The sequence below is a fragment of the Equus quagga genome, unplaced genomic scaffold, assembly GCF_021613505.1.
Source record: "Equus quagga isolate Etosha38 unplaced genomic scaffold, UCLA_HA_Equagga_1.0 205_RagTag, whole genome shotgun sequence".
In the NCBI taxonomy this organism is placed as follows: Eukaryota; Metazoa; Chordata; class Mammalia; order Perissodactyla; family Equidae; genus Equus; species Equus quagga.
The window spans coordinates 936,328-961,498 of record NW_025798762.1 but is presented as its reverse complement, the minus strand read 5'-3'; the positions used below and the strand labels follow the sequence as shown (position 1 = coordinate 961,498).

Here is a 25,171-nt window from a genome sequence, read left to right as displayed (position 1 = left end):
CTGGGTGTGATTTTTAATATGCTAATGAGACTAGGGTCACCTTCAGTGGACTCCTGCGTGCTAGGGCGCATGCGTAAACAATGGAAAGTCCAGAGGCTGCAGAATGTGGACCTTGGTAACCTCCATCTGATTCTCCTAGCTTGCAGATGGGTTAGGGCCAATCTTGTTAGGTCAGGGGCCTTGCAGATGGCCCTATCTCATTAGACTGGTTCCTGTCTCAATGGTACAGCAGTCGGTACTACACTGACCTGGGGAAGACTGCCTATCATTTAAATTAATTGTCTCTATTAATGTCACTCAATCAAAGTAATGCTAATAATAAAACTATCATCGATTGGGCATCTCTACGGGCAGTGCATTTTGCTGTTTTTATCAATTTAACTCATGTAACAATCCTATGAGATAAGGATTATCATTATGCTAATTTTAGAGATGAGGAAACTAAAGCCAAGAGTTGAAATAAATAGGATTTAAACCCTAACTCCGCAGTATTAATATTGCGCCATTTATTCCTAATGCCTCTTGCTACCAGGGAATTTTTCCCACCTGTGATGTGTTGTATGACTGGTTACCTTAAATTTTATGCTACCCTCCTTTGAAAGCTTAAACCAGAAATATGTTTGAACATTACTGTTTACATAATATTTCACTATGATTTGTTTGTGCCATAACCTAAAATATATATTGAATATACATGAATAAAGTTCCCAATCAATATTTAATTTGGTCACTTTCTTTCTGCATGGTCTGAACCACTTAACAAATCAGGAATCTGAATTAAGTATCAGCTTTTCATCATCATTAATATAAATATATGTTTTAAAAACAATGCAAGCAGAATGCAAAGTTTTTAAATGGGTGGGATATTGTCAAAGAGATATACCGTACATTATGAAAAGATCCTGTGTGGTCCTTACTAGATTGTGAGTGTGTGTGTGTGTGTATGTGTATGCTATTAGCAGTGTCTAAAGGGTAATCAAGAAATACTGAGCAGCCTGAATGCCTAGCACAGCTCTGGGCACCACTGAACCAAGAGATTCAAGCAACATAACTCCCATCAGAGGCACCCAGAATCTTACTGGGGACATAAGACCCACAGAGAGCCATCAAGTAATGAGAGAGATAAGGGCCAGGCAATAAAAAATCAGGTGCTAATTTGTTCTGCAATAGAGGCAGGACAGTACTAAGGATAAAATTTCTCTTACTAGATTTTTAATATAAATTTTCATTTCTCTTTTGTAAAGATGATAATTATTAGAAAAAAATCTAAAACATCAGCAAACAAGTTATTTTACAGAAATATGGAAAAATAATTACTTTACATTTGATAAACTACATATCATCAGAGGATCGTTTACTTTAAAATTTCAGTCAGATTTGTCAGCAACACAAGGAGCAGTGCTTAATCAGAGGTAGTAACTAAACAGAAGGTAAGCTTTTGCCTGGCAGAAATAGACTACTTCAGGGACTACGGGTGAGTGATAATCATTTATGCTTTTTGCCTACTCTTACTGAATCAATTATGGCAGGTTACATAATTTAATCCTATCTCTGTAGGTTCTGGGATTGATTGTTTAGAAACCACATACATCAGGATGATTCTGACGTCTATATTTTTGTTATTACTAGACAGATTCTTATTTTGAACCCTCTGTCTAATCAATATCCTAACAAAGCCTTTTTGACACATCAATATATCAATCTTACCCCATCAGCAGGATGTTCTGTAACATTTTGCACTTGGTTGAAGGGTGTCCCTCCAAAATTTATGTCTACTTAGAACCGCAGCCTGTGAAATTATTTAGAAATAGAGAATTTACAGACGTAATCTGGTTAAGATGAGGTCAGACTGGATTAACTAGTGGGCTGTCATCCAATGATTGGTGTTCCTATAAAAAGAGGGAAATCTGGATACAGAGACACACACAGAGGGAAGACAGCCATCTGAAGGTGGAGGCAAAGACTGGAGTGATGTATCTACAAGAAAAAGGAATGTCAAGGATGCCAACAATCACCACAAGCTTGGAAGTAGTAGGGAAGGATCCTCTCATAGAGTCTTTGGAGAGAGCACAGCCTTCCCAATACTTGATTTTGGACTTCTAGCCTGCAGCACTGTGAGAGACTAAATATCAGTTGTTTTAATCAGTTTAATCAGAACTACCTTGTGGTTCTTTGTTATGATAGCCCCAAGAAACTAATACACTCTTATAGTCCTATGTTAGAAGTCTCTGAAGGGATTTACATTACTCTGCCCTTTATTCTATCTACCTATACCTATTTTATAGCCTATAACTGCAACTGGGTGAGCATTTCACCTTAAATACTATATATTTGAATATCTCTATTTCATTTCCTGTTTTATTTCTCAGGCATTTGTTTAGATTGCACATTGCAATCATTACTATACATTTCTGGAAAGAAATATTAAAACCTTTCAAACTTTTTGCCGTTTTAAAATGGTTATGCCATTTCCAGGTTTCTTAGTTTCAGTCTATTCTATTTTCAGTACGGTCAGTCATGCACCACATAAGGACGCTTCTGTCAATGATGGCCTACATATAGGATGGTGGTCTTGTAAGATTAGTACCTTACAGCCTAGGTGTGCAGTAGCCCATTCCATCTAGATTTGTGTAAGTACACTCTATGACATTTGCACAATGACAAAATTGCCTAAGGACACATTTCTCAGAATGTATCCTTGTTGTTTAGCAACATATGACTGTATTTCTATTAAATTATAATCTAATTGGCCCCCGTTGTAGTAAGTTTAGGCATACTCTATGTGAGGACTGCTCTTATAACTGTTACATGAATTACTATTACTGCAATATAATATTGAGAATATTTTCTGATGACTTTATTAATATCAATGATTATAAATTTTAAGGTTCAGTTATCAAATTTGGACAACATAAATTTAAGAAAGCAAAGAAAATTAATTTTTAATAAAAGTTTTCCTTTTATTTCTAATAAGAAATCTTGCTTAGGAAGAAAAATAAGGCTATTGGAAGAATGTTGGTCTACCACATATTAATAAAAGAGGGTATTATAAAGAGTTATCCCTATTAATATCCCCTATTGTTATAGAATATATGTCAAAGACTAGGTGAAGCACAAATAATTGAATGAACCCTTAAGCATTCAAGAAATTAAGGAGGTAAATATAATTGAATAAAAGTTAAAGATAAATACAATCAGGAAAATTTATAGCTAGATTGAATCCATATAAGATTACATTAATTGAATACAGTGTTTAAAGAGAGTAACTGAAATCAGAATGTTTTTCCCAAACTCAAATGATCAACTTCTATTTTCCAGGTTCAGAATTTAATTCATTAAATTAATTTAAAGTAAACAAAGAATGAAGATCTGTGATGGTTAATTTTATGTGTCTACTTGGGTGACCACAGTGCCCAGATATTTAGTTAAACATTATTCTGAAAGTTTCTGTGAGAGTCTATATTGAATGAAGTTAACATTTAAATCAATGGACTTTGAGTAAAGCTGATTGCTCCCCATAATGTGTGTGGGCCTCACCCAATCGGTTGAAGGCCTTAATAGAACAAAACTGACCTTCGCTGAGCAAAAAGGAATTCTCCCAGCAGATCTCACTGTATTGAAACACCACTCTTCCCTGAGTCTTCAGCCTCTTGGCCTATTCCATGACATTACAGACTTGTCAAGCCTCTACAATTCCATGAACTAGCTCCTTAAGTCAATCAATCTCTCTGTCTCTGTCTCTCCCTCTCTTTCCGCACACAAAAACACACACATACATCCTGTTTATTGGCTTCTTTGGAGAATTCTAATACAGGATCATAAATATCTTAGGTTTCATTTCTTAACCAGACATGAGGAGGTAGTAAACCCCAAGCATTTGGATCTTCTACTCATAGTTACATTGAGAAACAATAAATAAAAATGAAGAGGAATTGGGAGTACAGCAACAATTACATGAGCTAGGGATCTGAGCTGCAAATAGACAATATATAAAAAGGTTTGGTATCCAAGTTGAAGAAAATAGGACAGGAGCCACAGAATTCTAAGTAAACTAGGAGAGGAAATACAATATCAGGTCACAGATGCCGCTGGATTAAAATGTTACCACTGGTAATGTGACTGGAAATTAGCCACTGCCCAGTCTTTGCGGTCCTTTACTGTCCAAGAATATTTGTGTTAATTCCTTTTCAGGATACAAAGTCACATGCCTGTGACCTTGCAGCCAGGGCATGTAGGATAGAAATTTGTGCCTCATCTGTGGTTTCAGTTAAAAGTGGAGTTGAATGCCTACCAAGATTCAGATACGCAGAAGTTTCCTCAAATTAGAAGGGTGATTGTTACCCACAGAATTAAAGTTTGATTATCAAACTCAAATTGAGTTCTACTTCCTGTAAAGAGACAGCCAGAGGGACAAGATTTACCCTCCTGAAACCCACGTGATATAGCTAAAAAACATACAAAATGTATGAAGCAACAGTTTTCAAGCCACTGGACATTAGGCAATGCAGGACAATCACCTCAGAGAGACATTGTCTGTTTGGAGAAACCAAAAAGTGAAGCATACTATTGCCCCTGCTTACCGACTTGAGAGAGTTTCCATACCACGGTGTCTCCCACACCTAGGGAGACCAACATGGTAGAGTGTGTGGGACAGAGAACTAGGGAGACGAGAGCTGCATAAGACAAGAATTCCCAAGATGCGCAGAGGGTCATCTTTGTGTATTCTTTGCCCATTGGTCAGCAGGCATGTATGACAGAACTGGCAGGTGCCAGGGAAAGAACCTCTCAAAAGGATTTGAAATAGTGCTGGGCACTGACAACAGAGCTGGAAATAATAGTGCCTTTTCCTACCAGCCAGACTAGAAAATCTTTTGATCGATGAGGCATTCCACAGAGTACACAGAAGGGTCTCACCTCAGGATTAATAATAATTAGGCCTAGACTGAGACTATTCTTGTCCTTTCTGACAAATCTTAAAGGTAAGATCCAAAAGGAACAGTTTCCTAATAACTTTAGAAGGAGCTGATTCCAGCTCCCTGCCTTCAGTCTTCCAGCTGAAGTTCCAAAGGTCACAGAGCAGACAAGCTGTTTCCTCTACGCCTCATCTGAATCCCTAAACAACAGAAACCACGAGAGATAATAACTGATTATTGTTGTTTGAAGCCTAACAGTTTTGGGGATATGTGTTACTTAGTTATAGATAACTAATACAACTTGGTTTTTAGTTCATGGATCTCTCAATTAATAAAGGTAGTATCCAAGGAGGCCTTAGACATGACTGTACATCGCCAGATACTGAACTTTAAGCTTAACAACATCATTGAATGAGACTTTTGGTAGCCTTAGGAGGGGTAATAAATCACAGGGGTCAGAGAATGAACTGTGACGATTTTTGTAGAAACGTCCCCAAGCATGCAAGTCTTACTGTATCTAAACCCTTGGGTAGGTCCTGCCCATGCTGACTCTGAGCTTGGCCATGCAACTTGCTTTGGCCAATGGGATAATAGAAAACGTGATGCTAGCAAAGATTTGAAAAGCACACAAGCACATTGTTTATCCTCTCTTGATGCTGGGAACCCTGAGACCTCCATGTAAAAAAGCATGATCTAATTACCCAGAAGATAAAATGAACATCTATAGAGAGTGGTCCACCAATCCCAATTATTCCAGCCATCCCAGCTGACACACTGGACATGTAAGTGAAGCTATCCTAGATAATCCAGCCCAAGCTGAGCTAGCCCAGACCAAAAGAAGTGCCAGCTAACCCAGAGAGTTGTGAGAAATAATAAATCATTGTTTAAAGCTGTTAAATTTTGTAAACTGTTTGTTATGAAGCAAAGGCCAATAAATATAGTCTCTGAAAAGACCCCAAAGTTCATATAACTTCAGAAACATACTCCTCTAACATCTCCAAGAATGCAACAAATCCTTCCTTATACATAAATATTATAGACTTCCTGCCTCTCTGTTCTCACTTTTCAACTGTTTTCCTTGTAAAAAGAACTCATCTGTTTGATGTGTTTCTTTTAAGGAATTCATTTACTTTTCTAACTTAACTGTTTCCTCCAGAATCCCAGCTTGTCATCTACCCTTGTCAGCTTCACAACAGCAAGCATGCCCTCCAACTCTTGTCTTTAAAGTAGGTGAGATGAGGGAGAACCCAAAGTTATGACATTGTTGTTTCAAATGTCTCTCAAATCCATTCTCTCCCCTTCATTCCTATTGCCTTTGACTTGTCATCTCAGGACCTGACTGTTTCATGCCTATGAGATGACATATCATGAAGTCTCCCAGGCCTTCAGTCTCACCCCTACAGAGCCACCCTCCATAACGTCACCAGGATGATCTTCTAAAATGACAATCTGCTTAAAACACTTCACTGGGCTCTCTCAGATCTGCATAGGTCAAGACAACAAAAATATACTTAGGGCTCACTAAATGCTTGCTAGGCTCTATGCTAAATATTGTGCATATAAAGCTGAATAAGCCCATACCTGCTTTCAAGCAGTTTCCGTCCTATTAAAGGGAGACTGATAAGTAAAGAGAGATTTTTGATGTAATGTGAAAAGTGCCAAGATGGAGGCAAGCACAGAGGAAGAGAATTTGGCAAAAGCTTAGAATGTCAGAAAGGCTTCCTAGAGGGGATGATACTTAAGTAGTCTTAGAGGTTGATTGAAATTAGCCAAGCAATGAAGTACAAAGAGCTGCCAGGCAGAAGGAAGAGCACAGCAAAGACAGAGAGTCTTGGATCAGCAGGCTTGGTGCAGGGAACTAACTGCGAACAGTTCTACATCCTTTGGGGTTCAATTCTGAGAGGTAGTATAGGGGACTTGTTCCTTAGAAAGGGAGAAAAGGGCAGTGGTAGGCAATATGATATGCCCCAAAGGTGGCTACATCTTAATTTCCAAGACCTATGAATATGTTACGTTTCAGGGCAATGGGAGAGGAAGATTGCTGATGGAATTAAGGTTGCTAATCAGCTGACCTTAAAAAAGAAATTATCCTGCGTCATCTAGATGGGCCTAAGGTAATCAAAAGATTTTTAATTATAGAAGCGAGAGGAAGATGTGTGAGTCAGAGAGAGATATGAAGATGCCATGTGCTAGATTTGAAAAGAGAGGAAAGGGAAGTTTCTAGAAGCTATAAAGAGCAAGGACATAGACTGTGCCCTACAGCCTCCAGAAGAACGCAGCCTTGCCAACACCAGCACTCACTCAGCACAGTGAGATTCACTTCAGACTGCTGATGCTGATCTCAATTATTGTAATACCTTTGTGTTGTCTTAAGCCACTAAACTTGTGGTAATTTTTTACAGCAGCAATAGGAAACAGGGAACAAGTCACAGAGGCTGTTACATGCTTGGTGTTGTCTTCCTGAGAGCAATTAGGGATTGAATGCAGGGGAGAGAAATGGCATCAGAGATCAACTTGCTAAAAGATTGTTAGGATGAATGGTGGCAGAGAGACGTTATAAGGCTGTGGCAATCACAGACAAAAAATAAAAAATGATGAGTGACTTACTTGGGAGAGTAGTGTAGAGATAGATAGGCAAGGACCAGTTAATGTCAGCGATAAAATCAGTAGGACTAAGAGATCAACTGAACGTGGGCAACAAGGGAAGTACTTAGGAGCATTTCTCAGTTTCTGGCTTGGGTAAATACTGGTATTGTCACCCAGATGGGAAATGCAGGAAGAATATGACCTTTGTTTTGTCCCTTTGGGTGAAGGTGGTGGGTTGAGATGTGAGTTTGCTGAGTTTGAGATGATCGTGAGACATCCATGTGGAGAGAGACATCCACGTGGAGAGCTGGCCCTGGACTATATCCCAAGGCTAGATTTCAAATTCAGGAGTCTGAAGCATAGGACTGGCATTAAAACAAAGAAGATGTAAAAGCAGAATACATCATTAAGCAACTGCCTCTGGGCCCACTATTTAATAGTAATTATCATTCTTCTTTAATCTTTGGGAAGAAAAGGGGTACTTATTGACACAGCTGTTATAAAGATTAAATGCAGTGAGCGTTTAGCACAATATCTGGAGTTAGCAAATTCTCAATAAATAGTAGGTATTATTACTAATTGGCCCAGAAATCACAGAAAACAACAGTGGGCCAAGGAATCTAAGAGGCTAAGTCCAAACTCCTGACAATTCAGAAGCAGTCTCTGCTCTTAAAGTACTCCCAGTCTAGTCAGCTTCGTGAAGGAAGGGCCACATCTTACTCCCTGCTGTCTCCCCAGTGCCCAGCTCAAGGACTGGCCCAAACGGGTCAGGCACTTTATAAATTTTGGCTGGACGGTTGAGGGGAGGAGAAAGAGGGATATAACAAGGCAAAGGCAGCAGAGAAGAGGGAGTGGGAGGGAGAGATGAAGAGAGCTAGAGAAAAGTGCAAGACTAGAGGGGGGAGGAGGACAGGAGGAATGCAAATGAGCGCATGAGGAAGCCAATATACATTGCGTGGGACTTGGAGCGGGAACACGGTGTGGGAGCCTGGGGCTGGGGTGTGGTCACAGTGTCTCTAAGAGGGGCCATGTAGAAAGCCAGGCTTCTGTGGCCATACAATGGGCTGTAATATCACTCCTGGCTTTCTTTTTTGCACAGAACCACAGCTCCTTGGAAGCCAGGAGACACTGGCCAGTTACCGCCCCAAAGCCTTAGAGGTTTTCATTTGGGATTGGTTTGATGAGGGCTGCTGGCTTCAAGAAGAAGGCTCTTTGGAAGGTGCACCCCGTTAAACCAGGCCCCGCACGCACCTCCCCGACTCTGCGCGCGGGGCCCCACGTTCGGAGCCGGAACGCCGCGCGCGAGGCGGCCTCGAGGACGCGGGGTACTGGCCATTCCGGGGCCGGTGGGGCCGGGGGACGACGCCGCGGAAGGGGTGCGAGGGAAGGCGAGCGGGCTGGGCGGCCCGGGCCGGCTATGGAGCTCTACCTCAGCGCCTGCTCCAAGGCGGCCAACGTCGCCGCCAGCAAGTCGGCCACCAGCGGCCTGGCCGCAGACAGCCAGCAGTGCGGAGACGTGAGTGGCGGTGGGCCCGGTCCGGCCTGCGGGGCGGGGCGGGGAGATGGGCTGCCTAACCGTCGGCTCCGGGCCTCGCGGGGGCGCTGGGGCGGTGCCGGGGCAGGGGTGGGGAGGCGCTCGGGCTGCGGGGTCGGAGGGGAGCAGGGGACCTTGCAGGCGGGGCTTCAGGGCTGCGTGGCAGGGCAGGCCCCTTGGAGCCGGGCTGCGGGCTCCGGTTGCTGTGGCTGGGGAGGAGTAGCACCTAAACTGAAGGAGTGGTACCCAGGGAGAGACACGCCTCTGCGCTCCAATCCGACAGGGTGTGCACAAAACCCACTTTCCGGGTGTCGGAGCGGCTCAACTCCTGGATCTGCCTCTCGGGGTCAAGCTGCCTATGATCCCAGGAAGCAACACTCTGTACTATACTACAAAGTTAAGTGAAAAGGTAAAGTTAAAAATTACTTTACCTTTTAAAAATTACTGTTTTACGTTGGTTTTCCTTGCCATTTTCTGCTCCTTGCCGTTCAATTCAGGAGCTACATCATATAAAGTCCATTAAGGGAATTTGCACCAACATTCACAGGAAAAAATAATCAAACCCACATCTAACCTGAGGTATTGTCTAGGATGCCTACCCAGCAACCTCATCCAGTATGGTTTGGACAGAATCAGGGGCTAGAAAGTTTAGATTCTTAGTTCCGTCTTAATTTATAATTTATGGATCCATATTAACTTTTCTTTATAATAACACTTCATATATACCCATTTAGTGAGATTTTATTAGAAACATGTTTGGTTGAAAGGTGAAAGGTTATCGGTGCTGGCTGGCATTTAATTATATGTTAGGATTTTAACCAATAATAATTTGGACAAAATTTTCGTTACAGAACACTTCTCTATGATTTTGTTTGGAGCTGAATTCTGGTTCACACACTAAGTGAGAAACAAGTGGAGCTGAATTGAGTTACCGTGTTTAGTACTTTAACCTCACTTTAATGGAAGAAGGCTCTGCTTGCGTGAGCAGACTCCGTGTTTTGCCGTGGCCTCCCCATCTAGTCTTTTCTCCCATCCAGAGCCTCAGCTCCTTCCAGCTGGGGTCTTTCATACCTGCCCACACATACCGTGTTAATATTTCTGTGCCTTTGTTCACCTTGCCTCCCAAACCTGGAATGCCCTTTCCCCTTCCCCTCAACCTATGAATTTGATTCACCTTTCAGGATTCTTTCTGAATCCTCCAAATTAACTTATATTTCCTTAGAATTTGCATTGCCCTTGGTTTATATAATTTTACTCAACATTAACTTCATAATTTAAGTTATACTGGGTTATAGTGTGTACTTCCCTCAAACTCTTTCATGTTTTTAGTCCTCAATGCTACTCCCATCTTCAAACCTCCCCAGCCCTTCACTCAGTAACTAATGCTGAAGGAGGTTCAGTACATTCTTTTGGAGTGGTTGCTTTGATCGATATTGCAAAAAATTCTACAAGTATGAATTCTGAGTGACCCCCTTACCCTTCTACTGTCTATGATGTCATCAGAAATGAGTAGGGCTCCTTGGTATTTGATACTTACCTAATAAATATGATTTCTTAAAGTGACTTTTGTTTCTAGAAAACATATAATTTCCCTTTTTAAAAACAAATCTGTTCTACTAGAATACAGCAAGCTAACTAAAAATATGCCAAACTCACATAATTTGACTGAATCACATCCATACAAACTAACTTTCCTAAAGCTTGCTGGCAGTCTGTATCCCTCGTTTTTAGCGTATAAACTTAGCCCTCTCTTTTGTCTGCTTCCTCAAATGTACTATTTGCTGTAATACCATTTGCTCTGCAAACAGAGCAGGTGCTCTCAGATTTGCTACCTCTGGCAACATTCCAGTTGCCTTTCACTTGAGCCACTTCCTGCTTTGACGTTACTTTAGACTAAAGTTATCTTGTTCTGGCCAAGAAAACTTAGAAGAAAGCAAAAAACAAAAAAAGCAAAAGCAACATTAGGACAACTTCCACACCTACTTCCATCCTCCACGTTTTCCCCTTCAGAGGTTCTCTCATAACCTGTTATCACTATCCTGCTATTGAAAAGTGGACTAAGAACTCACACCAAAACTCACTTTGGTAATGTTTTAACTTACAAATGAGATTAAATAACGCAGGTGTTTCCTCTAAAGTAATAGATGTAGAAACATGACTATTAGCTGATATTTGCCTCCTTTTATATGTTAGTTGCTATGGAATAGGTTGTATTTGGTGTTTACACATATGGAGAAACCTCAATCCCTATCAATATCCTTTATAATTGGTTCTCCAATATGTTCAACTTTATAGACCTTGAATTGTTTTCTTGACTGTACCACTCAGAGATTGTTGGGTTTCTTTTATTAGGTAAGAACCCAAGATACAATAAGTCTTTAATCCATTATCTTTAACATCTGAGTTTTACTTTTACTATTTTTTGTTAAAGTTTTTTCTATACATCTTCATGAAGATTTTCATTTTCAGATTATTTAAATGTAATAATCATAATTAGTATTATCCCTATATCCTTTGAATGCAGTGGGTTGATCTGGAAGAGGGAAGAAGAAAAGAGAGAATCTTAGCATCAGTTTCATATATCAAAACAACTTTTACCCTATTCCCTTTCTTTTCCTTTCCTCCTTTCTTCTGTGGCTCAGGGCCAAAGACTGATGCTGATCAGGAGCGGAATTAATTGAGTGAGGATGGGTTTTTAGAATAATTCAAGTCAGTAGGGAAAAGAGGTTAGGATAGGCTATTAACATTGCCCAATACAAATCTTTCTGTTGCTGGTTTTTCCCCACTTCACATTCTTCTTACATGTTTTATTTTCAGTGAACAGTCTAGTCATTTCAATTGAATGATATTTAAAAGTGTAATTCATTAATTTTACATTTATAATGTTTCTAAATCTGTTTTCGCAGCTTTTTCGACCTTCTTATGGTTTTAATCTGACTGACCCTTACTGTCGACTTTTGGAAAACCAGTATAAAAGTCTCCACGATCCACATTTGAGAGCATACTATAAGCGCAAAGATATCCTGAGGAGGTTAAAGAAAGGTGGCTACATCACCAGCAATAATAAAGTGGGTTAAAGATTACTTCTTTTTTTAAAAAAGTATTTTATTGAGGTCATAATAGTTTATAACATTATGAGATTTCAGTTGTACATTATTATTTGTCAGTCACCATATAAATGTACCCCTTTACCCTCATGCCCAACCTCCAGCCCCCTTCACCTCTGGCAACCACTAATCTGTTCTCTTTGTCCATGTATTTGTTTATCTTCCACATATGAGTGAAATCATGCAATGTTTGTCTTTGTCTTATTTCGCTTAACATAATGCCCTCAAGGTCCATCCATGTTGTTGCAAATGGGACTATCTTGTCTTTTGTTATGGCTGAGTAGTATTTCATTGTGTATGTGTGTGTATGTGTATATATATATATACACACCACATCTTCTCTGTCCGTTCATCAGTCGATGGCCACTTGGGTTGCTCCTACATCTTGGCTATTGTGAATAATGCTTCAATGAATATACCAGTTCATGAGTCTCTTTGAATTGTGGATTTCAAGTTCTTTGGATAAATACCCTGTAGTTGGATTGCTGGATTGTATGGTATTTCTGTTTTTAATTTTTTGAGAAGTCTCCATACTGTTTTCCATAGTGGCTGCACGAGTTTGAATTCCCACCAGCAATGTATGAGGGTTCCCTTTTCTCCATATCTTCTCCAACATTTGTTATTTTTTGTCTTGGTAAGTATAGCCCTTCTAACAGCTGTAAGGTGATATCTCATTATAGTTTTGATTTGCATTTCCCTGATGATTAGTGATGCTGAACATGTTTTCATGTGCCTATTGGCCATCTGTATATCTTCTTTGGAAAATGTTCATATCCTCTGCCCATTTTTTGATTGAGTTTTTTTTGTTTTGTTTTTGAGATGTGTGAATTCTTTATATATTTTGGAGATTAACCCCTTGTCAGATATATGATTTTCAAACATTTCTCCCAGTTGGTGGGTTGTATTTTCATTTTGTTCCTGGTTTCCTTTGCCTTGCAGAAGCTCTTAAGTGATGAAGTCCCATTTGTTTATTTTTTTTGTTTATTTCCCTTGCCTGAGTAGACATGGTATTTGAAAAGATGCGTCTAAGATCGATGTCAAAGGGTGTATTGCCTATATTTTCTTCTATGAATTTTATGGTTTCATGTCTTGCCCTCAAGTCTTTAATCCATTTTGAGTTAATTTTTGTGCGTGGTGAAAGATAATGGTCTATTTTCATTCTTTTGCATATGGCCGTCGAATTTTCCCAACACCACTTACTGAAGAGACTTTCTTTTCTCCCTTATATGTTCTTGGCTCATTTGTTGAAGATTAGCTGTCCAAAGATGTGTGGGTTTATTTCTGGGCTTTCAATTCTGTTCCATTGATCTGTGTTTCTGTTTTTGTAGCAGTACCACACTATTTTGATTACTGTAGCTTTGTAGTATATTTTGAAGTCAAGGATTGTAATATGTCCAGCTTTTCCCTTTTTTCTCAGGAATGCTTAACAATTCATGGTCTTTTGTTGCCCCGTATGAATTTTAGGATTCTTTGTAGTATTTCTATGAAGAATGTCATTGGGATTCTGATTGGGATTGATTGCATCTGTAGATTGCTTTAGGTACTATGGACATTTTAACTTTGTTTATTCTTCTAATTCATGTGCATGGAATATTATTTATTTCTTTATGTCATCTTCAATTTCTTTCAATACTATCTTATAGTTTTAATTGTATAAATCTTTCATCTCCTTGGTTAAATTTATTCCTAGATTTTTTATTCTTTTTGTAGTGACTGTAAATGGGATTGTATTCTTGAATTCTCTGTTAGTTCATTATTAGAGTATAGAAATGCAACTGACTTTTGTAAGTTGATTTTGTACCCTGCAAGTTTGCTGTAGTTGTTGATTATTTCTAATAGCTTTCTGATGGATTCTTTAGAGTTTTCTATATATAAGATCATGTTGTCTGCAAACAGCAGGAGTTTCACTTCTTCCTTGCAAATTTGGATACCTTGTATTTCTTTTTCTTGCCTAATTGCTCTGGCCAAAACCTCTAGTAGTATGTTGAACAAGAGCGGTGAGAGTGGGCACACTTGTCTTGTTCCTGTTCTTATAAGGATGGCTTTCAGTTTTTCCCATTGAGTATGATGTTGGCTGTGGGTTTGTCACAATGGCCTTTATTATGTGATGTACTTTCCTTCTATACCCATTTTTTTGAGGGTTTTTATCATAAATGGATTTTGGATCTTGTCAGATGCTTTCACTGCATCTATTGAGATGATCATGTCATTTTTATTCCTCATTTTGTTGATCTTGTGTATCACTGATTGATTTGCCAATGTTAAACCATCCCTGTGTCCCTGGTATAAATCCCACTTGATCATGGTGTATAATCCTTTTAATCTATTGCTGTGTTCACTTTACCAATATTTTGTTGAGGATTTTTGCATGTATGCTCATCAGCGATATTGGCCTGTAATATTCCATCTTTGTCTCATCCTTGTCTGGTTTTGGGATCAGGGTGATGTTGGCCTCATAAAATGAGTTAGGAAGCGTTCCATCTTCTTTGATTCTTTGAAATAGTTTGAGAATGATAGATATGAAATCTTCTTTGAATGTTTGGTAGAATTCTCCAGAGAAGCCCTCTCATCCTGGACTTTTGTTTGTGGGAGATTTTTGATTACTGTTTCAATCTCTTTACTTGTGATTGGTCTCTTCAGACTCTTTATTTCATCTTGTTTTAGTTTTGTGAGGTTGTATGAGTCTAAGAATTTATCCATTTCTTCTAGATTGTCGAATTTGTTGGCATATAGTTTTTCATGGTGTTCTCTTATAATGCTTTGTATTTCTGTGGTATCCATTGTGAGTTCTCCTCTTTCATTTCTAATTTTATTATTTGAAACTTCTCTCTTTTTTTTCTTACTGTGTCTGGGTAAGGGTTTGTCAATTTTGTTTATCTTCTCAAAGAACCAGCTCTTTGTTTCATTGATGCTTGCTACTGTTTTATGGTTTCAATTTCATTTATTTCTGTTCTAATTTTTATTATTCCCCTCCTTCTGCCGAATTTGGGCTTTGTTCTTCTTTTACTAGTTCTGTTAGGTATAGATTAAGATTATGTATTTGAGATTTCTCTTGTTTTTAAAGGTTGACCTGTATTGCTATGAATTTCCCTCTTGGGATCACTTTTGTTACATCCCATGTGAGTTGGTATAATGTGTTTTCATTTTCATTTGTCTCCATATATTTTTTGATTTCTCTTTTAATTTCTTCAATGATCCATTGGTTGTTCAGTAGCATGTTGTTTAATCTCCATACATTTCTCACTTTCCCAGCTTTTTTCTTGTAGTTGATTTCTAGTTTCATAGCATTATGGTTGGAAATGATACCTGATATGATTTCAATCTTCTTACATTTATTGAAGCTTGCCTTTTTTCCCAACATATGGTCTATCTTTGAGAAGGTTCCGTGTGTACTTGAGAAAAATGTGTATTCTGCTGTTTTTGGATGGAGTGTTTAATATATACATATATTAAATCCATCTGGTCTGTTTCTTTTAATTCCACTGTTTCCTTGTTGACCTTCTGTCTGGATGACCTATCCATTAAAGTAAGTGTTGTGTTCAGGACCCCTACTATTACTGTGTTGATAATTTCTCCTTTTAGGTCTGTTAATAGTTACTTTAGGTACTTTGGTGCTCCTGTGTTAGGTCCATATGTATTTATAAGTGTTATGTCCTCTTAGTGGAGTGTCCCTTTTATTATTTAAACTTCCCCTTTTTGTGTCTCATTGCCTTTTTTATCTTCAAGTCTACTTTGTCTGATATAGGTATGGTAACATCTGCTTTCTTTTGTTTGCCGTTAGGTTGGAGTGTCATCTTCCAACCCTTCACTCTGGGCCTTGTTTGTCTTTAGAGCTGAGATGTGTTTCCTGGAGGCAGCATATCATTGGGTCTTGTTTTTTAATCCATCCAGACACTCTGTGTCTTTTTATTGGAGAATGCAATCCATTTACTTTTAGAGTAATTATTGATATATGAGGACTTAATACTGCCATTTTGTCTCTTGTTTTCTAGTTTTTCTGTATTTCCTTTGTTTCTCTTCCCTTGTATTTCTGACTGCCAGTTCAGTTTGGTGTTTGTCTATAATAATTTTCTCAATTTTCTTTTTATTTATGATTTGTGTCTCTGTTCTGATTTTTTGTTTAGTGGTTACCTTGAGGTTTGTATAAAAGATCTTATTGATGAGATAGTCCATTTTCTGATGGCCTATTATTTCCTTAGTTTAAGCAGATTGCATCCCTTTCCTCTTCCCTGTGTTACTGTCACCACTTATTCCATTTTGTGTTATGAGATTGTGATTAAACTGAAGTGATTATGGTTATTTTTGATGCTTTCCTTCCCTTTATCTTTTTTTTTAATTTGCCCTAAGCTAACATCTGTTGCCAATCTTCCTTTTTTTCCCCTCTCCAATGCCCCAGTACATAGTTGTATATCCTAGTTGTAAGTACTTCTAGTTCTTCTGTGTGGGATCCCGGCACAGCATGGCTTGATGAGTGGTATATAGATCCGCACCCAGGATCCGATCTGGGGAACCCTGGGCCACCAAAGCGGAGCACACAAACTTAACCACTACACCACTGGGCCAGCCCCTACGTATCTATCTTCAATGTTGTAATTGTTTGCTAACCTGTTCTGAGAGAGAGCTGCAATTTTCTGATTTTGTCTGTGTTTTTATCTCCTTGCTCAAGGCTTTGTAACCCCTTTCTTTTTTTTTTGTTTTCAGGTATGAGGCCCTTCTTGAGCATTTCTTGTTGGGGGGCTGGGGGGTGTCTTGTAGCAATGAACTCCCTCAGCTTTTGTTTATCTGGGAAAGTTTTTATTTCTCTGTCATATCTGAAGGATAGTTTCATTGGATATTCTTGGCTGAAAGATGTTGTCTTTCAGAATTTTGAATGTATTATTCCATTCTCTCCTAGCCTGTAAGGTTTCTGCTGAGAAATCTGCTGAAAGCCTGATAGACATTCCTTTGTAGGCTATTTTCTTCTGCCTTGCTGCCTTTAATATTTTTTCTTTGTCATTGATTTTTGCCAGTTGTACTAGTATATGCCTTGGAGAAGGTCTTTTTACATCGATGTAATTAGGAGTTCTATTAGCTTCATTTACGTGTAATTCTAGCTCCTTCCCCAGGTTTGGGAAGTTCTCAGCTGTTATTTCTTTGAACAAGCTCTCTGCTCCTTTTTCCCTCCCTTCTCTCTCTGGATTACCTATAATCCTTATGTTGCATTTCCTAATTGAGTTGAATATTTGTCAGAGAATTTCTTCATTTCTTTTTAGTCTTAGTTCTTTTTCTTCCTCCTCTGCATTTCTATATTTCTGTCCTCTAAGTAACTGTTTCTGTCCTCCATAATAACAGCTCTGTTATTCAGGGAGTCCAGGTTTTTCTTTATCTCATTCATTGTGTTTTTCATATGCAACATTTCTAATTGTTTTTTTTTTAATAGTTTCAATCTCTTTTGTGAAGAATTCCCTCTTTTCATTAATTTTATTCCTGAGATAATTAAACTGTCTGTTTTCTTGTAATTCATTAAGTTTCTTTAAATAACTGTTTTGAATTCTCTGTCATTTAGATTGTAAATTTCTGTGACTTCAGGATTGATTTCTGGGTACTTATCATTTTCCTTCTGGTCTGGAGTGTTAATATACCTCTTCATGCTGTTTGATGGGTTGGACTTTTTCCATCGCCTAGTGGTAGTATCTGGTCACAGATTCCACCTCCCATCACAGGGAGGGGCTGGAGCTGTGTTTTCTAAGACCTCTTCGACCCTGGCAGATGTGTGCCTGTCCTTTGGAAGCTGTGCTGATAGAGCCTATCTGTGTTTGTCTGTTGGCTGCAGCCGCTTTACCCACATATGCTCAGGCACTCTGGTAGGGATCCCCTGCTCTGGCTGACCAGCTGAGCTGGTGTGTGAGGCAGGAGGGGCAGTGGGTGCATTCTTTCACGTGCATGATCCCACACACCTCTGCTTTGCACTCACTGTCTGCCCACCTACCTGGGCTGCTCAGCTATTGCATAGACACCTTGGTGTTGAGCATTCCCACAGCTGGGAGGCAACCCTAGAGCCCAAGCATTCCCATGGAGGCCTGCCTTTTCCCCCTTCTCCTCTCAGTGTTGCATGCTGGCCACCATGCAAGGTCCCAGGCTCTGGATCGCTGCCTTCCAGGAGGGAGAGGGAATCCCCTTACCTCCTTCCACTGCCTCCTGGGGGGGTCCAGCATCCCCACCTTCAGACTTATGGCTATGTGGATCTCTCAGATGTCTATTGTGTTGTATGAATGTGTTCTGTTCATTTATGAATGTCCTTTTCATTGTTTCTTATGGAGGAGAGACTAAGGGAAGAGCTCACTCTGCCGTGATGCTGATATCACCTAGATTACTTTTTTTAATCATTGAAAACTCCAAGACTCGATATGAGCTTGCTTCTGTAACCTCACTGGGGGACCTGTACCACCTTTAATTTGATCATGAGAGATACTTAATTGGAAATTCCATAAATTTCTCAGTATTTGGGTCAAGGGAAATCAGACAACAGTTATTTCTAAATGAGACTACTTCTTCTTTTACCTAGCAAAAGCAGCTTGATAGAATTCTGATAAACTATGTTCTTACTGGGGTTGAAGATTATTATTACATTGGTATTTTGTTTTAATAACTCCAATTGTGTGTACTAAATTCCTTATCCTGGCATAAGTCATATTAATAAAGTAATGTTATTTGGATAGAAATTTCCTGTTGATTAATTAACAGTTATAAAGAGATACTACTTATAAAAGTGTTAGCCATGTCTTACTCTTGATACAAAATGTTATCAGATGGTATGTTATTACTATTTTTCCTCTGAAAAGTGATTGCTATGATTTTTAAATATTTGTATTTATATATATTTTTTGTTATTGTTGTTTTGTTTTGCTTTGTTTTTTAGATTGTATGTACCTTGAGGGAATTGAATAAGTACAGGCAATATCTTACCAGTTTAAAATTAGACTTTGAAAGAAACTATATAAGAGAACAAGTAAGTTACATATTTAAATTTGGTTTCTTTACACAGGGTTTGGAAGAAAGCTTTGTTTGTATGCAAAGTATTCTCTTATAATATTTTTACCTTTAATTTTGACAAGCTAAATAATTTTTCCAAATGAAAATTAGAGCAGGAGTAAATAATATTTTGTGGTTGCTATAATGGCCAAGAAAGGGAAAGGGACCAGGTCATCTATTAATATGCCAGTGGTAGCTGATCTAATTTAGTAATTAAATTGCTACTCAAGTGTGTCCCTTCTACCTCAGCTGGGGCCAACAGGAAGAGTCTATTGTGGCAGCAAGATTCTTAAGCTGCAACCCTAAACAGCTTGAGTAATGGGAGAGGAACAAGATGAATAGTTATAGTGTCCTAGAGGTAACTCAAAGAACATTTCACTGAGTGTTTGTACCTACACACATGCAGCTGTGTTCATCCAGTGAGAAGTGTTGTTTTAAAAGGGGAAGTGGAATGATTTGATGTAGAATGAGTGGGTACAGACAGTGACTTCCTTTCAGTTTTTGATTGAAAGGTTGTGTGAGAGTGTGTGTGTGTGTATGTGTGCGTATGCATACGTGTGTGAATGAATTCAAGTTTTAAGGTCAAGAGAATTGGATAAAAATGAGAAAGGTGTGTGTATGTGTACTTTTACAAAGTTATGTTCTAATGTTAAGAGAGTTGTATAGAAATGAGAATGACTTCCCCATACTTGTGTTCTGTATTTTCCTCTGTTTCTCCCTTTGTGCCTAGAGTTTTTCCTTTACTTCTTCCATATTTTCATTTAATTTCTTCAGAATGGATAGAAAAATAAGATCAATATTTATTTTCAGAGAAAAATCTTTACTTTGGTTCCAGTGTCCATGTCTGTGATTGATTCAAAACAGATGTAAATGCAGTTAAACAGAATTATCTATTTAAAAAGTATAGGAATTTTACTAAACACTAAACATAAACAGGTATGTCAAAGGACAGTTTTATTTCTAGGAAATTTAAAAAAATATTATATATATATATACACACACATATACATATGTATGATAAATGCGAATTTTTTTTTAATAGAAAGTGCTTGCGAAGCAAGTAAATAAACTACAGGAAAATAATCAAATACCTCGACGTTCTGATGTTGCACAGTTCCAAAATTGGTTGTTACAAGATGGCACCCAACCTATTAAGGACCAGGAACGACTAATAAGGCACAGGTGAGATTGAAGTTAATGCATATTTTATGTATATGTTGTAGACTCAAGTAAGATGGAAAATACCAGAAAGTATTTTTTAAAAGTACTAGACACTATTTAACTCCAATATTGCCCTCAGTATGGAGAGGAAGGGAGAACAGGAGATACAGGCATTAGGAACTTGGGTGCCTAGACTGTGAAGAGGAATTTCTACCAGAACAGGTAGCAAACAGGGTTGCTGGGAGTCCAAGAAGTGATCCAAACTGATAACTGAAGGACAAACCAGATCCAGCATCCTTCCTATAGTAGAGGATAGAGGGAAATTATCTTACCACATGCCTGTAACAACAGCTTTTTATAATTCATCTTTAATGGCTGACAGCATTCAGTTTGAGGAAGTTAGTGCAAAGTCAAAAAAGGAGGTTTGATATAACTTTATCTAATGCCAATATAAATATGCATTGTTTCTAAAAAAATTCTATAAGCCCTTCAGATATTATCTACTCAGATTCAATCATTACCATTCCATGGTCAAGCCCATTTCTTAGGAAGTGGAGGGATATTATAGTTCTTTTTCTCCCCCTTCATTAAGGTGAGGGCCTGGGCTGCATCACCTGAGTTTTATATCCCATGGTTTCATTTCATGGTAGTTCCATAACGCATATGATGCACTAGAGACCCAGACTATAGATGGAAGATTTGTTCATGGCCTTGTAAGTTACAAGGGACTCAGTACACATATTTTCATAAGAGATTCAACTCTGTTTTTTTCCAGTTTTGAAGTCAATCTTTCAGTTATTTTAGGCTTCTTTGCAATTTCATATTCCTAAACCTACCGAGTTATGAATACTTCCTGTGCAAAATGTTTTAAATCAGTCTGCTCTATGTTTTACAATTGTCTTGGCCATAAAAACAGGTGCTTATAAAGTAGGGAGTCCTGTATAATGAAGAAAATGTAGTGAGTTGGTGGGTCAGGGTTGTTTAAAGGTCCATGAACAAAGCTGATAGAAAAACTGTAAAATTCTTGTAGTTCAAGAAATAAAAAGCAAACAAGGAGGTGGTTTGGGAATGTCAAAGCAGATGATGCCATCATAAGGGAAACACCCAAATCGGCTTCACTTATATTTGCACTTTTCCTTAGGTATTTGGATATGATAAGTAAGGAATTAGAACAACTTGAGCACGCAGCAGAAGAGCAGCACCTCGTCCGCATGGACAGAGAAGAAAGACGACAGCGGGAACAGACAAGGAGAAAACTGATTCTGCGTCGAAAAATTGAAGAGGTGAGAGAGAACAAACAGAGAGAAAAATCGCGTAGAGTTGCTTCATTTGTAAATAATTTTAGCAGTCCATCATGCTTCTTGACGTCATTGCAGGTCAGATAATTTACCCATACTAATCTCTCTTCACAGCTACAATACAAAAGTTGTTACATAAAATAATGAGACTGATACCACCCACTATGTGTATGAGCCAATATCTGCTCTTACAGAGATGATTGTGAAAGTTACTAGACATGTCCTCAGTTTGGGGAGGAAAACCTGTTAAATTTAGCTTTAGTAAAAAATAATCATGTCTGCGTTCCTAATAGGAGTGCGGTAAGAAAGCCCATTCTAAAGCCAACCTATGACTTTCCTTAGCTTGACCTGATTTCTTTAGGCCCTTGACTTGTTCTAATTTGTTTGTTGGTGGTGGATAAACTACAAAGGTTTATTGTGAAGCCATACTGAGTACATTAACATTGTGCTCTTTAGGAATGGAAGACCAAAGAGATGTTACTTCTGACCAAGATTGGAGAAGATGTCAGAAGAGAAGCTAGGATAGAGGAGCAACGGCGTAGAAGCAGAGAAGAGAGCGACAGGAAGGTGGGGTGAGCTTTACCCTCTAACTGGGGCTGGTGGAGATGAAGCTTTTGCTAATTTTGATTTTTGAAAGTACACTTTGTGAGGTGATGACAGACTAGTTACCCCAAATGGTATGCATTACATAAAACTGAAAGTTAGGAAAATTTTTACTCTATTTTGGCCATATTATATCCTGACTATAATATAAAAAGTGCTGTCCTATTTGATATAACTACTTTTGACTTTATCTCACACTGTAAACTACTTGTAATTCCTATACAAAAATGACATAACTCATTAAATTTTTCTTAGAATCAGATTTCTTGGAAAAAGTTCTGTTTTTCCCCACCAGTTAATTTTTTAGACTAATTGTTTTTAATTTTTAATAATATATATTTTATGATTTAGAGTATAAATCAGTATAAAGAGAGAGAAATAATTAGTAATCTCAGCATCACCCTATTAACTTATTGGTACACACAACTACATACACACATTTGCATAGTATTTCTATAAATATTTATTATTCCAATAAAGAAATAAATTCATGTTTTTGTACCTTACAGGCTATTTTGTAGATTGCTTTTTCATGTAATAAAATAGCATTGACAACTTCCATGTCAATAAATGTTGGTCTAAAATTCTAAATAATCAAATCAGGTAGTGTATTGTTGACAAACTTAGATGTAAGTGTAAGAGTTACATAATTTGGTTAAATTGATATATACTGCCATCTAGCAATTTTTTAAATATTGGAAATTGAAATATGTATGATAATATTTTATTCTACTTTTGTTTACATGTACCTTTTAGTATCAATAGGGATTCACTGTTCATATGGCAAGCTCAGTCCAATTTACTGTAATTATTGTTTTCTAATATTTAATTTTCACTTTTTTCAGTGGGAGTTGTCTACAAGTTGGCCTTTTTGTCTTTCAGACATCTCTGAAAGTATCTTTGTTTTTGGAGAGCAACATGATGCCCCAATTTTCCTCTTACTTTTTGCCTGATATCAATTATTATTCAATGAGCCCTGGCCAATCTTAATGGCAACAGGTGCAGTGGGTCAAATTCTGGCACTGGGAGTGCCCATTAGACACGAGCACTGACAATAGGCACTGCAGGCTGCTTGAGCCATGTTAATGGCAGAGATGTTTGGATTATTGATATTTCCAATGGAGTTTTTCTAAATTGTCTTTTTTGAATCATGTTTTAGTACGAGAGGTTTTTAATTCATTTGTGTGTGTTTCTTAATATTTTTATCTTTCCCTTCAGATTTGACATTATATATATTTTTACTTCAAATTATGTGCTTAAATTAGAGTCATAAAAATCTTTAAAAGATTTTGCCTTTGCATCTTTGTTAAAAGTCAATTGTATCAGTCTATTTTTGGACTCTTTTCTGCTCTTTGACCTATTTGTCTATTGTAATGTCTTGATTATTGTACTTTTAATAATTCTTTATTTTTTTATTGAGGCAAAATTTGTATATAACATCATAAAAGTTTCAAGTGTACAATATTATTATTTAAAATCCATATACACTACAAAGTGATCACCACCAAAAGTCTAGCTAGCATCCATCATACACCATTGCACCATGCAATTGACCTTCTTCACCCATTTTCCGCTCCCCTCAACCAAGTTCTTCCCCTCTGGGAACTACCAATCTGTTCTCTGTTTCTGAGTTTGTTTTTGTTTTGTTTGTTCATTGTTTTGGTTTTTTAGATTCCACATATGAGTGAAAACATTTGATATTTGTCTTTCTCCATCTGACTTATTTCACTTAGAATATTACCCTTAGAATAATATTCTCATGCATCTTGTCACAGATGGCGAGATTTCATTCTGTTTTTACAACTGAGTAGTATTTCATTGAATATGTATACCAAAATCCTTATCCATTCATCCATCAGTGGGCACTTAGGTTGTTTCCATGTCTTGGCTATTGTAAATAATGCTACAACGAACATAGGGGTGAATATATCTTTTTGAATTAGTGTTTTGTGTTCAAATATATACCCAGAAGTAGAATAGCTGGATGATATGGTAGTTCTATTCTTAATTTTTTGAGGCATCTCCATACTGTTTTCTATAGTGGCTGTTCCATTTTACAGTCCAACAAACAGTGTATGAGGGTTCCCTTTTCTCTACATCCTCACTAATATTTGTTATTTCTTGTCCTTTTGATAATAGCTGTTCTAACAGTTATGAGGTGATATCTCGTGGTTTTGATTTGCATTTCCCTCATAATTAGTGATCTTAAACATCTTTTCATATGCCTGTTGGCCATCTGTAGGTCTTGTTTGGAAAAATGTCCATTTAAATCCAATTCCCATTTTTTAATTGGGTTGTGTGTTTATTTGGTGTTGAATTGTGTAAGTTCTTTATATATTTTGGATATTAACTCCTTGTCATATGTATGATCTGCAAATATCTTTTCCCATTCAGTAGGTTGCCTCTTCCTTTTGTTGATGGTTTCCTTTGCTGTGCATAAGCTTCTTAGTTGATGTAATCCCATTTGTTTATTTTTGCTTTTGTTTCCCTTGCCTTGGGAGTCAGATCCACAAAGTCATCACTAACGCTGATATTAAGGAGCTTACCATCTCTGTTTTTTTCTAGGAATTTTATGGTTTCTGGTCTTTAATCCATTTTGAGTTAATTTTTGTGTATGGTGTAAGATAACGGTCCAGTTTCATTCTTTTGCTTGTAGCTGTCCAGTCTTCCTGACACCGTTTATTGAAGAGACTTTCCTTTCTCTATTGTATGTTCTTGGCTTCTTTGTCATAAATTAATTGTCCGTATACGTGTAAGTTCAGTTCTGGGCTCTCAATTCTCTTCCATTGATCTGTGTGTCTGGTTTTGTTTTTGTTTTTGCTTTTTGCTGAGGAGTATTTGCCCTGAGCTGATAGCCGTACCAATCGTCTTCCGTTTTTTAGTATGGGGCTGCCAGCACAGCATGGCTGCTAACAGAGCAGTGTAGGTCCTCACCTGGGAACCAAACCCAGGCCACTA

General features: G+C 38.0%; 1 protein-coding gene across 1 annotated transcript in view; it reads left to right on the top strand.

Moving 5' to 3' along the window:
• Positions 1 to 8,916: 8,916 nt before the first annotated feature.
• The window catches only part of LOC124233561 (fibrous sheath-interacting protein 2-like), an 84,264-nt gene continuing 68,009 nt past the window's right edge, over positions 8,917 to 25,171 (top strand). The window contains exons 1-7 of the mRNA XM_046650705.1: positions 8,917 to 9,015; positions 9,317 to 9,442; positions 11,940 to 12,101; positions 19,039 to 19,128; positions 20,194 to 20,333; positions 21,454 to 21,595; positions 22,067 to 22,177. Coding sequence (XP_046506661.1) covers positions 8,917 to 9,015; positions 9,317 to 9,442; positions 11,940 to 12,101; positions 19,039 to 19,128; positions 20,194 to 20,333; positions 21,454 to 21,595; positions 22,067 to 22,177 — 870 coding nt within the window. The remainder of the gene's footprint in view (positions 9,016 to 9,316; positions 9,443 to 11,939; positions 12,102 to 19,038; positions 19,129 to 20,193; positions 20,334 to 21,453; positions 21,596 to 22,066; positions 22,178 to 25,171) is intronic.